General features: G+C 40.5%; 1 protein-coding gene across 7 annotated transcripts in view; it reads left to right on the plus strand.

Annotated features, from left to right (window-relative positions):
- HSD17B4 (hydroxysteroid 17-beta dehydrogenase 4) overlaps window positions 1-12,917 on the plus strand; it is a 115,120-nt gene that overhangs the window by 60,483 nt on the left and 41,720 nt on the right. For all 7 annotated transcript variants that reach the window (XM_005300162.4, XM_065550369.1, XM_042854646.2 and 4 more), the window contains 2 exons: window positions 1,296-1,399; window positions 9,843-9,908. In XM_005300162.4, coding sequence (XP_005300219.1) covers window positions 1,296-1,399; window positions 9,843-9,908 — 170 coding nt within the window. The remainder of the gene's footprint in view (window positions 1-1,295; window positions 1,400-9,842; window positions 9,909-12,917) is intronic.

Consider the following 12,917-nt stretch of genomic DNA (forward strand, 5'->3'; position numbering starts at 1 on the left):
TGTGAGGAGCTGGGAGCAAGAGGCACAAGGAGCAGAGAGTGAGAGGGGGTGCTGCTGGTGGACTGAGGAGCACAAGCCTTTCCAGACACCAGGAGGAAGGTCCTGTGGTGAGAATAAGGAGGCCATGGGGAAGTAGCCCAGGCAGTTGTAGCTGTCATGCAGCTGTTACAGGAGGTACTATAGACAGCTGCAGTCCACAGGGCCCTGGGCTGGAACCCGGAGTAGAGGGCGGGCCCGGGGTTCCCCCCAAACCTCCCAATTGACCTGGACTGTGGGTTCTTCCAGAGGGGAAGTTCTCTGGGCTGTTCCCCAACCCACGTGATGAATCTCTGAGGCAAGAAAATCCACCAATAAGTGCAGGACCCACCAAGATAGAGGAGGAACTTTGTCACGCTAGTTAATGGCTCAGTCTGGCAAAAAGCTAACTGCTCTCCATCCTAATCCTTCCTAGTTATGCTTTACTTCCACATAGGAACGATTGAAAAGCCAAGGTTTGGGCCCATTAGACGTTTATCCAAACCAGTCTGTCTATTTCTGTAACAAACCTAAAGGTTCTGGTCTGGGTCATTAAAGGTTAGCTGCTTATGAGAGAAACTAGGCACCCAGTATAAGTGGAAGTGGTGCACTACTGGCAATAAGTTTAAGCTGGTCTGTGTCCTAATGGAATAATAAGTGAGAATAAATTGGAAATAGAGAGATTTCTGTTTCACCTCAGTAACTATAAATACTTCAAGTTCAGCAAAATCAAAAGTGACTTTAACAAAAAGAAAACCAAGTGACCTTAAATTAAATCTTCCTTTGGGGTTGCTTTTTCCACATACAATATTAGTGCTGCTTTGTTGTGTATGAGGTTGTGAATGTGTATTTTCACCAAGGATTGTTAATGGCTTCTAATAAATCACATTTTATGGCATAGTGCTATAGTATTAAAATAAGTAGCTAATGATGTGTGAAATGTTGAAATAAACATTAATTTCAGCACTTCGTGTGTTGTCAACCATTTTTTTTAGCACTTGGTATGTCATCAGCATTTTGATAGCTCATTTTTTCATTTTAATACTTTTGTGTAAAGAGCATCTATAATAGCGTAGTTTTAAACAGGACATTAATCTTCACTTGTTAGGAAATGATTTATGACAGTGCCATTCAGAAGTGAGGACATTGTCCCCTAACTTGTGGAGATGAATACTGGCATATATAAAACAAAGCTATTCAATATCCATTGGCTCTGAGAGGGGTCTGTTAGGAGTATTCAAAAAAGAGACTATAACCTCTCATTTTGTATTGTCTTCCAGTTCATACCTACTGTGGAAAGGATCTGTTGTGCTATAATCAGTTCTCTCTGTTTATTGTTGGAGCTGGAGGATTTGGTGGAAAACGAACATCAGAAAAGGCGAAGGTAAATTTTAAATGTATTTCAGATGAAATAACTATTGTCTTTCACTGAATGTAATATAAGAAAAATAATTAGTATCTTGATTAGGGATGATCAGTTAGCTTGGGAATGACACAGCAGAAGACAGACACAAGCAGATTCTGAACAGTGTTTCAGGACTGAATTGCCTGAGCAGTACAGGTTGAGGTGGCTGATTAAAGTGGGAGAAGCTGTTTCATAGTTGCAGTCTAAGCTGGTCTTTACTTTGAGGTCTGTGAACTTAGACTGTAGGTCATCTTCTGAGGGAATCATCTGTTCACTAGCCAAGCTAGCAACAGTTATGTTGACCTCAGAGTATGATGTAGGCTAGTGGTTCTCAAACTTATTTGATTGCGCCCCCCTTCTTTCTGTCTGTAGTAGTTTATGCTCCCCTGCCTGCTGCCACACAAGTTCATACACCAATAATAAAAAATCAACATGCAACTCTCACTAAATATTAAAAACAGTAAGGCATTGATTCAGACAGAGCCATTTAAGACTGCTGAGCTAGAATTGATATGCAAACTAGACACAATCAACTCCGGTTTGAATAAGGACTGGGAATGGCTGAGCCATTACAAACATTGAATCTATCTCCCCTTGTAAGTATTCTCACACTTCTTATCAAACTGTCTCTACTGGGCTAGCTTGATTATCACTTCAAAAGTTTTTTTTCTCTTTATTAATTGGCCTCTCAGAGTTGGTAAGACAACTCCCACCTGTTTATGCTCTCTGTATGTGTGTATATATATCTCCTCAATATATGTTCCATTCTATATGCATCCGAAGAAGTGGGCTGTAGTCCACGAAAGCTTATGCTCTAATAAATTTGTTAGTCTCTAAGGTGCCACAAGTACTCCTGTTCTTCTTTTTGTGGCTACAGACTAACACGGCTGCTACTCTGAAACCAGCCATTTAAGTATATAGGGTAAAATTATACAAAAGTGCATGATGTTTCTCAACTGGGGGTCCCACCAAAACGGGGGTCACAAGCCAATTGTAGGGGGCTCACAATATTGCCACCCTTACCTCTGCGCTGCTTTCAGTGCTGAGCGGTTCGACAGTGGTGGCTGCTGACTGGGCGCCTAGCTCTGAAGGCAGTGCTGCTGCCAGCAGCAATGCAGAAGTAAGGGTGGCATGGAATATGCAACCGTATGAACACATCTGCAAAGTTCGCTCTTTATGCCTTGACCAACCCCTGAAAAATGTGCGATTTTGTCCATAATTTAAGTAGACCCCCCACCCACACCTGATATGTCTGAAGGAATCAGCTTTGCTACTTATTCATTGCTATGGGTAAAATGTGTGCAGTAGATCCCGCCCCCCCCAAAGCTTCTCACACCCACCCCCAGAATACATTCCATGACCCCCCCGGTTTGATGTAGGCCAATCTTAATTTAGGCATTGTATAGCACTTTTGTGATTGCCTCACAGCTTTTGTTTGGTTGCCCCCAATGTGACTTGATTACGTTCTCCGTAACTAGAAGGAGGGGTGCAGAGTTCTTTGCTAGAAGCTGAAGGAAAATGTTTGTTTGTTTACTCACTTTCCTTTTGATCTGTCAACTCTTCGGAAATCTCTGAAGTCTCTGTATTAATATCTAGGGCAGCAAAAGCCTTGCAGAACATCTAAAGTCAATCCAGTGTAAAGAACTTTTTTTTTTTTTTTTTTTTTTTTTTGAGTCTCTTTGTATTAGATTCTGAGAGCGCAACCTCTCCTATAGACCGACTTGAAGAGTAGGATTTCTGGCTACTAATTTTTTCTCTTTTTATAAGTAGCACAGAGATTTAGACCCCTTCAGAGGCGTTTTCACTGTTCTTTTCTTTATTGTTGGTTTATACCAGGGATCGGCAACCTTTGGCACACAGCCTGCAGGGTAAGCACCCTGGCGGGCCGGGCCAGTTTGTTTACCTGCCGTGTCCGCAGGTTCGGCCGATTGTCACTCCCACTGGCTGCGGTTCGCTGCTCCAGGCCAATGAGGGCGGCGGGAAGCGGCGGCCAGCATATCCCTCAGCCCGCGCCACTTCCCGCCTCCCCCATTGGCCTGGAGCGGCGAACCGCGGCCAGTGGGAGTCGCGATCGTCTGAACCTGCGGACACGTCAGGTAAACAAACTAGCCCGGCCCGCCAAGGTGCTTACCCTGGCAGGCCGCGTGCCAAAGGTTGCCGATCCCTGGCTTATACTGAATCTCCTTGAATCAAGGGGTCCTGGTTGTTTTATGTTCTGTGCAAAATTTATGCTTTGTCATTTTCTCATCCTAGCACTTGAATATATACCTATGTGCCACTTTCAAATACTTTACTTTTCTACAGGAAAAAAATTGAGCCATTTTTTGAATGCAGATGGTAACACCACACATGTAACTACCCTCATAGTAGTAGTCCCATTGTTAATCATGTGCTTAAGACTTTACAGATATATCCCTTTAGTGGATACTTTTTACCATATACCACACACATTCTTTTAGTTTAAAGAAGTATTTTGAATCTCTCTTCTTGTAACTGTAATGACAGAAATCTAGACTTTAATGGCCTTCAGTGTAGTTATGCACCTATGAGCATGCACACAGAATCAGTTGTGGGCGAGGGGAATACAAAACAATAAATGTTGGTTTTGATTAATGTAATCTTGACTTCATATGATCTTTGCCCCACAGTACTTGATTTCTTATGTAATTATATTATGAATGTTTTTAATGTTTGCATGTTTAGTAAAAAATGAAATTCCCAGCTAAGGAGCTTTCAAACAACTGGTGTTCCTCCTGTTTGTTTAAAATGGCTTGCAGAACATGCTGTTCATGGAAAAAACCTCTAGATGTAGCTCTGTTTCTAAACCGATGCAGTTATGTGTGTGAGATTTCAGAAGCAGAAAAAAGAAATAATATTGGCTTTCTCTACTGTCTCTCTGGATTATTATCTAGAGTGAAACTCTAGCATCTTGGGAGGTAGTTGGCAAGTGACATACAATGGCACAGTGAGGTTTATTGTATATGTGCCCTATACGCAAGTCCAAATGGATAAAGCAGCTATTCATCTAAATGAGAGGGAAAACATGGCATGTAAATGGTAAGAAGGACAGTTAGCACAATAGGACTCTTTTCCAGATCGGGGCCTTTAGGCAGTACTGTAAGACAAGTAGTAATACATAATAATCATGTGGGCTTTGCCATGTTGTAGGCACTGCACCATAGAAGATAATTTATTTTCAGTTTGTAATGGAGGGCCTATTCTTGTACATTCATAGTCCCATGTGGACTGCTTTCTGAGATATTAATTCAACTTCAAAAGCAGTAAATTGACCAACTAAAAAAATCTTTTTGATTTTTAGATTTCGATTTTTAGATTTTACATCTCTATCCACTGTGTACACCCAATCACAGCAGGTGTGGGGTGAGGCTCTCTAAATATATCATATGCTTATAAACAGAAAATTGATGAATCATGCTTGTTTTACACAGGGGCACAACTCTTCAACGTCTCCTTGACAAATTTAACAGAACACTTTATCATCATAAACCTGATTTCAATGAGACCATCTGTGTAAATACAGCAGCCCAAATGATCTGTTACTAAAGTCAGTAGTGGTGGTATTAGTGGCCCAGCTCAACATTCATGGACTTTTTTGTCTAACATGGTGCTTGTAAGAAAAACATAGGCCCACTAGAAATTAGATAAAATAAAATTAAAAATAAAAATAAAATAAATTAATGGAGATATCCTATCTCCTAGAACTGGAAGGGACCTTGAAAGGTCATCGAGTTCAGCTCCCTGCCTTCACTAGCAGGACCAAGTACTAATTTTGCCCCAGATCCCTAAGTGGCCCCCTCAAGGATTGAACTCTCAACCCTAGGTTTAACAGGCCAATGCTCAAATCACTGAGCTATCCCTCCCCCCATAATAAATTAAAAACCTCCTGGGCCAAAAAGTATAGACTAAAATTATATAGTACTGATTCTTGTTTAGGAAAGTAGTGGTGGTATTTAGTTTTCTTATGTTAACACTGAGAAAATTATTCTCTGTTAATGTCACACTGATGTAATCTTGTTTGTATGTGAGCCTCCTACATCACAACAAATGAATAAATTGTTGTCCTTAGGATTTATTTCTTCATTTAGTGAAACTTTCTCCTTGAGGCTTTTTAACATACAGGGAAATCCAGATGAGGATAGAATATAACTTGGATTGCCTGGATGATTTTTAATTTTTTATCTAATTCCTTCTAGGGCTATGTATTTGCTACAAACAATGTGTACCTACACAATATGGGGAAGTTGCCAAATATGAAAATGTGTAGGAAAATGTCTGATAATGCAATAATGTTAAACTTTGTCTCAGCTATTGGTGATCTAGATATAAAGGTAGGATGTGCAGGATTATAGAAGAGTACTGAGAGTTCTGTTCTAAACTCTGCCTCTGGAGTTACTATAATTTTTGTCAAATCTTTCAATCACTGTACCTCAGTACTCTAAAATCAGTATTATAATATCTAGCACAGAGTTTGATTGTAATGTGTGGTATGTGCTTAGACCTAGAGTGTGATAAGTGATTTTTATCTAATTTTTAACGTAAATAAAACATGAAAAGAATGCCTATTCCAAACTCTAGGTATCCTTGTGATAGTTAATTGTATTTTTATGTTAAGACACAAACAGAAATAGCAAATCAAACAGCCTTTCTCCACACACAAGAATCTAGTCCCAAATCATATACTTTCCCACTTCAGTTCCTAAAAAATATGAATCCCTCCCAAATTCAAATCTACAACTTAATTTCCTCAACATTAGCCTTGTCCAAATAGCAAGGCTTGGCGGTAGATTTCCCACAAATTTCAGGCTGTTTCAGACCAGAGATGGTAGTGAATTTCGAAGTTAGGGGTCCTCATACAGAACACATTTCGAGCAGCTCCCTCTGTCATGTATTAAAAGAGCCAGAGCTTGAACACGACCTTTCGTCTAAAGCAGTGTTGAATGGTGGGAGCGGTTGGGTCTTTCGTGTGTCTCAAGCCAGTTAGGGCTTAATAAGACAGAAATGGTATCTTTACCTCCAGATGGAAATCCACAGGCAGGCCATGCGAATTCTAGAGCACTGCTATCATGTATTCATGGCAAAATGCACTGTGTTTATCAAGTTGGCCACCACTTCCTGTACCATCTTCAGTTTCTGAGTTAATTTGAGGACTAGCTCCATTGTAGTGTTCTGAATTGGCAAAGGCGTGGATGATTCTAGTAAGGCCTGTGCCCCAGAGATGGGATCACAAACTTCTGAGCAAACACAGACTGAGAAAAGTCACCCCGTTCATTGTTATGATTGTTTATCAGCAACTGGGAATATAAGACCCCTGAATTGTGAAGTTTTCTGACACACAGCTGAGGAGTTCTCTGTCAAATGGGGCTGAGATGATCTTTGCCATTTCCTCCAATTGCCCCTACTGACCTACTAACAGCCTCAAACAGCCCTCATGTCCCAATCACTACCCTGCACTCAGCCTCTTGCTATGGCTCATGCAACATATAAGTGTTCCAGCATACTGAAAACACTTAATCCCATGCCACCTTATGAACCCTGCATTGACCCTATGTGCACATTAACAGACAGAGAAGCCAGCTCTTGGGACTCTCATGGAGTCCCCAGGCGATGCTCAGGAACTGCTCCCCACAAAGCCAGTCAGGACTTTGGGGAGCCGCCTCCTCCCTTGGAGCAGACTGTCTTCAGGGCAAGAAGCTCACACAGCTTCACCTTCCTGGGTCTGACCTTGGAGCATTCAGCATATGCCCCTCCGTGTGCTTCCCATAACGAGTCCGCCCAGGTGGGGTCCTGGGGAAGCCAGAGGGTCCTGCACACACCTCCACTTCGCAGTGAGACGTGACTCATAGCCAGCCAGTAAAACAGAGGTTTATTAGATGACAGGAACATGGTCTAAAACAGAGCTTGTAGGTCCAGAGAACGGGACCCCTCAGCCGGGTCCATTCTGGGGCCTAGCGAGCCAGACAACCCCGTCTGCACTCACTCCCCGTCCCCAGCCAGCTCCAAACTGAAAACCCCCTCCAGCCCCTCCTCCTCTGTCCTTTGTCTCTTTCCCGGGCCAGGAGGTCATCTGATCTTTGTTCACCTTTAGCCAGTCCCTTGCAGGGGGAAGGGCCCCAGACATTTGTTGCCAGGATACAGGGTGTCGGCCATTTATGCACACTGGAGACTTAAGAAATGCATAGGGGAAACTGAGGCGCGCACACACAGTATTCAGCGGAAACATTAAGCACAGTCCCACTTTGTCACAGGGACAAAAAAGCAATTACCCAAAACGATCCTCTACCTTATCTCTTTCCTCTCAGGTCTGAAAGCAAGTAAATACTACTTATTCTATGTAGCCTAGTGGACTGCACGATTGGCTGGGAGTCAGGAGACCTGGATTATATTCATGGCTCTGCCACTTGCCTGCTGGTGATCTTAAACAAGTCACTTTAATCTCTGTGCTTCAGTTTCCCCATATGTGAAATGGGGAAAAGGATGCTGAGCTCCTGTAAAGCACTTTGGGATCTACGGATGAAAAGGACCATGTAAGCGCTAGGTGGTGGCATTACTATTTATTCAGTTAGAAGCTAATAGTTCTAATATTGTTACGTTAACTAGTCTTTAGCCAGGAGAAGATCTTCTAGCTCACCCAGATCCTTAGGGAGCAGTGCCAGCCTAAACTCAAACAGAAGGGAGCCCAGAAGTTACGTTCCCAAGATCTTGCTCTTCCATGGAAAGCTCTATATGAATTAGAGGAATTTCCCCCTCCATAATCACACTGTTTCTTCCCCAGGGGTAAAGGGGCACTTGAATCAGTTCATAGGAGAAGAGAGCACAGATAAAGCAGGCTGTCCACAGCACAGACTCTTTGCTATTTGAGATTTTGTAGGTGTTCTGGTGGCAAAGAATCCTCTGTCTTAATTGCTTCCTGTACAGGCTCAGTACACTGTAGCTAGTATTATTAGAATTTGAACATCAGATCAAACTTCAAATGCGATTTTTTTCCCCCCAGTATTTTGCAATTTTTATTAAAGCATTTTCTTACATTCTGCTTCTGTTGGGGGATAAGCAGACTTAGGATCAAAGCCAGAATCCATCCAGCCATAGTGCTTCTTACTGTGGTAAATAAGTATGTCTTGCTCTTTCCCACACCAAATGTTTCATGTCATTGCCAATTAATTCTCCATTAGCCTAGTGGTGGGAGTCTCACTTTCTTATCTAGGCTTCTGAATAGAGGCAAGGCAAAACATTGCATAATATGCTACTGTGCCAGCACTTTAATTCAGTGGATCTCCCACTCCTTCCTGGGATAATTTACACAAACCACCACCAATTAGGGTGTCTGCTGTGGAAAGTAAGCCGGTATCTTCATACCATCTAATGGGTTAAACTAGCATTCATTCTCTTTAGTGCACCTCTCAGAAAGGCAATGATATACTGTAGAACTGACTTGCTATTGGTACAAATCAGAAATATATCTACCATTGTAAATATTTTCTCTTTGTGGGTTTTCAAGAATAAATTTCAGCTGCTTGAATAGTTTTCAACCGGTTGCGATATTTTCGCTCCATACAAATCAGCCGTTTAAGATGGAGTCTGACAGACTGTCATGTTGAGTTTACAATTTACATAATCAAAAAAACAAAGCCATAGAGGACCTTGTTTCAAGTGATAGGGTTCAAAATGCAGCATGTAATTGGGAGGATAAAGAATAAAAAGCCAGAGGCTTTGAAAGACTAAGATAAGGTCCAGAGTCATTCATATAGTGAACTTTTTCAAAAGTTGGTTAAGCTCTTGTTATAAGGCAGTATTTAAATAGCTTTTTTCCCCCACACCCCTTCAATTTATGGTCCAAAATGTTAACCTTGGTTTTGATAGGTTTCAAAGTTGGATCAAACCGTGAAAGTGTTAGTTTGTAGAGAAACTAATAATCTTCTTTCTTGAGCTTTATTTTTTTTTTAATATAGTTTGGAAAAAATGTCTTTAAAATGGTCTGCTGTATAAGTGTAAACCAGATTTAATGCTTTAGGATCAATAATCACTTTATAGCTTGGTGTGTGTTGCCTTAAAATTGTTGTTAGAGCAGATGTTTGTAAACCTAATGGAGTGATCATCAGTTATTCTTATTGGCTTTCGTAAAATGACGCAAGACCCTGGAATGTCCAGTGTTAAAAGCAGTGTTATTTTGCAGTGGCGAATTTGTGGCAAAAATGTATTGATGTTGTATGTTTAAAGAGAATCTTGATGTAAACTTTTTTGAGCGTGTTGGAAATTTTTTCTCCTTATCCTTAAATACGTTTTAACCCCCATCCCTGGGAAAGCATTAATTTTAGTTCTTTTTAAACATATCTGATTATGATTTTAGGGTGGGTAAAGGAGAGTGATCTTTTTGCATTTAAATATTCTAACTCTTTCCATTCAGGTAACAGTGAACCCGCCTAATAGAACACCTGATGCTGTACTTTCTGATGTTACTACAGCTGATCAGGTAAAGTTTTACTTTTTCAAGGAAGGAAAGTTTCTTTATCAGATTTACTTGGGGAAATCTCCTACCCCTGTCCCTCCTTATTTTTAATAAATTCTCTATTTTCACTAAAATAAAGTTATAAAGTGTTCTGCTTTGGAATATCATAACTCTGTGTATTTAAACTTTTATGTATGATGTTCTTTGCTTTTGTAAGGCTTATAATCTTATCAAGTTTTTCTAATGTAAAAATGCTATATAATGGGAAAGAGGCTAAAATGATTAGCATGTCATGTTGTATTTGTGAAAAATAATTTTCATTAGAATAGGAATTTTTGAAAACGTGTACCAATGCCTGTGTGTGACAAGATATGGAACAAAGTAACACTGGTGGTTCAGAACACTGTTGCTGAGTGATGCAGTCAGAATGTTGTTAATGTTTTTTAAAGCATACACTCATCTTAACCTCTGGTTGCATATATAGAAATTAAAAACAAAAACAGTGAAACCTTTTGACAAATGTCAGTCCAATTGCACTTCCCTCTGCCAAGATCCACACTTTTAATACTTCAAGTACAATCATTTCCCCCACAGCAAAAGCCTGAATAAATAGATGAGTCTTGCATCGTTTTTTGAAGGTCAACAGATAATAAAACAAATTCAGAAGCTAACAGCAGTCCATCAATAGAGCTCTGGGTGAAAATATCAAAAGTGTCTAAGGACCATTTTCAAATGCAACTTCTAGTCCCTTTCGGAGCCGAAGTTCCATTGACTACCAATGGAACTTTGGCTCTTAAGTGCTTAAGTTACCTTTTGAAAATGAGAGCAAGCTCTTAAGTGACTTCAGTGCTTTTGAAAATTTTACCTGTTTGTTTTTTTTAAATGTTTAAAGTTAGGGACTGTTAGTAAAAACCCCAGCTGATCTTGTTACTCAGCCATCATGTTGGAGCCAAGGGAGGGAGGCATTTTCTGCAAGTTAGGATTCAAACTATGTATGGCTTAATATAAACACCTTGAATGCAACTGCAAGCCAGCTCCGTCTTCCAAGAATAGATGTGGCATTCAGCACTCTGGTAATGGGTCCTGTTAAGTGAAAGCTGTCACAATTGTAGGGCTAGCTGCTTCTGTGTCCCCTTTCTGGTCTCTGAATTCACCCCCTCAGGTGTCAGACCTCATGTCCTTACCTCTTCTGGGTGAAATAGCTTTATTCTCCCACTCCTAGACTGGGTCCTGAGCTATAGTACCCTGTGTCTCAACCATGCATACCCAAACTGTCTGACTTAGTTTGGTATTCCTTGTCAGGAGTCTGACTAGTGGTGAATAGAGTGACCCAACAGCCTTCATAAATCAAAGCATGGTTTCACTGAAACAATAGGAACAAAGCATGACCTAAGAGAAAAAGGATTTGAGAACAATAAATAAGTCATACGTGTCTGTATGACATAAATCCCCACCATCCTGTGATGGTGATGGAGCCACGCCTAGCTTCTTCAAAAATCCACAGCCAGTGTGACAGTCGCTCCAGCTCCCAGACAACATCCTTTCCCCTAGACAGAGTGTGTTGCTTTTTATCCAGCAGAGTTCCTTTCTCTTCTCAGTTCCCAGATGTTTTGGCCCTGCTAATCAAAAACCAGCTTGGTGGCCCCAGTATAAAGTTGAGTCAGTCTCTTTAGGGCCAGTTGCTCTCCCATTGCCCTGTAACAGCCATCAGATGTTTGTTGAAGCTATTGTTTTGCTTTCCCGTTTGTTTCCCAATAAGCTTGCTGATTTAGCTTACTATAGTCATACAGTAAACACTGTAATAACTGGGTTGATATACAGTATCCATAAATTATTACAGAACAGATGTACATCTCGCAAGGACCCATTTAAACTTTTATTGAAGTCAATAGACTCTGAATATCTTCAGTGGGAGTTGCATTAGGTCCTAAATTGGCATTGAACATTGAGAAGCTTCAAGGGTTGTTCTATATTGAGACAACAAAGAGACAAATAACTTTGTAAAAGTCCATGTCCAAGAGGGAGGGAGGTTGCAACTTTTACCTGTATGCAGATGCAGATAAAATGGTACTTTGCTCTCCGAACCAGGGAAAGAGAGCCTTGGAACTGAGTGCTGTTAGAGTGCTAATACCACTCCAGGCCAGTCATCTTACTCTTTGTGTGCATATTGAACAAAATGTATGACAGAATGGAACCCTACAACACCCTATACAGGGGAATCATTCCACAAAGAGGTCATTTTTTGTATCAGTATTTTTCTGTCCTATTGCATTAATATGTACAAACATGGACGCACTGGAGTGGACAAACAAGGACTTTTCTGGCCTGCTCTCAATCTAATCTGAACAATGGTTTACTGCATTCACTGCTGTAAATCTTTGAATAAAATGGAATTTTTGACAGAAGATCAAAAAAGTCCAGAAAGCGTTTGACTATTAGTAGTTTAACAAGAGATGAATCATTCAATTTCAGCCCCATAGGGGACACTTAATGTAGTTATAGAGCCTGCAGTATCATCTAGTTACTCTTGTCCTGTCAGTTGTCAACCTGATAATTTAAATGATTGAATGGAAATAGATTCCACTAAATGATGAATCAGGCAGTTAAAATACACAACCTGTGATACATATCTAGTTAGACTTGCTCCTTTTTACCCTTCTCCAAAATGTATTTTTAGCATCTTAGAAACATCTTTCATTGGTGAGATACTTACACAATAAGTAGCAATGAGTAGAAAATTATGCAGAAAAATTGACTTGGTCAGATGATGCTCTTCATAGCTTTCTAAGTAACGCAATAAGATGATGTTTGTAACACTACCATGTGTGTTGTGTGTCTGCTTCAGATATGATCTATGATTCTTTTTCTCCTGGGGAAACAGGTGGAGTGGAATGAGTTTTTAATTAACTTTGGTAGTGGATATAATGTTCTGAATTTACAATGCTGGAGGTGAGGCTGGTCGATAATAAAAATGGGAAAGATTTTTCAAGAACACATCTTCAGCAGTTGTAATTTTCTCTCTTTTATATGCAA

This window comes from Chrysemys picta, chromosome 6 (assembly GCF_011386835.1).
Source record: "Chrysemys picta bellii isolate R12L10 chromosome 6, ASM1138683v2, whole genome shotgun sequence".
NCBI classification, from domain to species: Eukaryota; Metazoa; Chordata; order Testudines; family Emydidae; genus Chrysemys; species Chrysemys picta.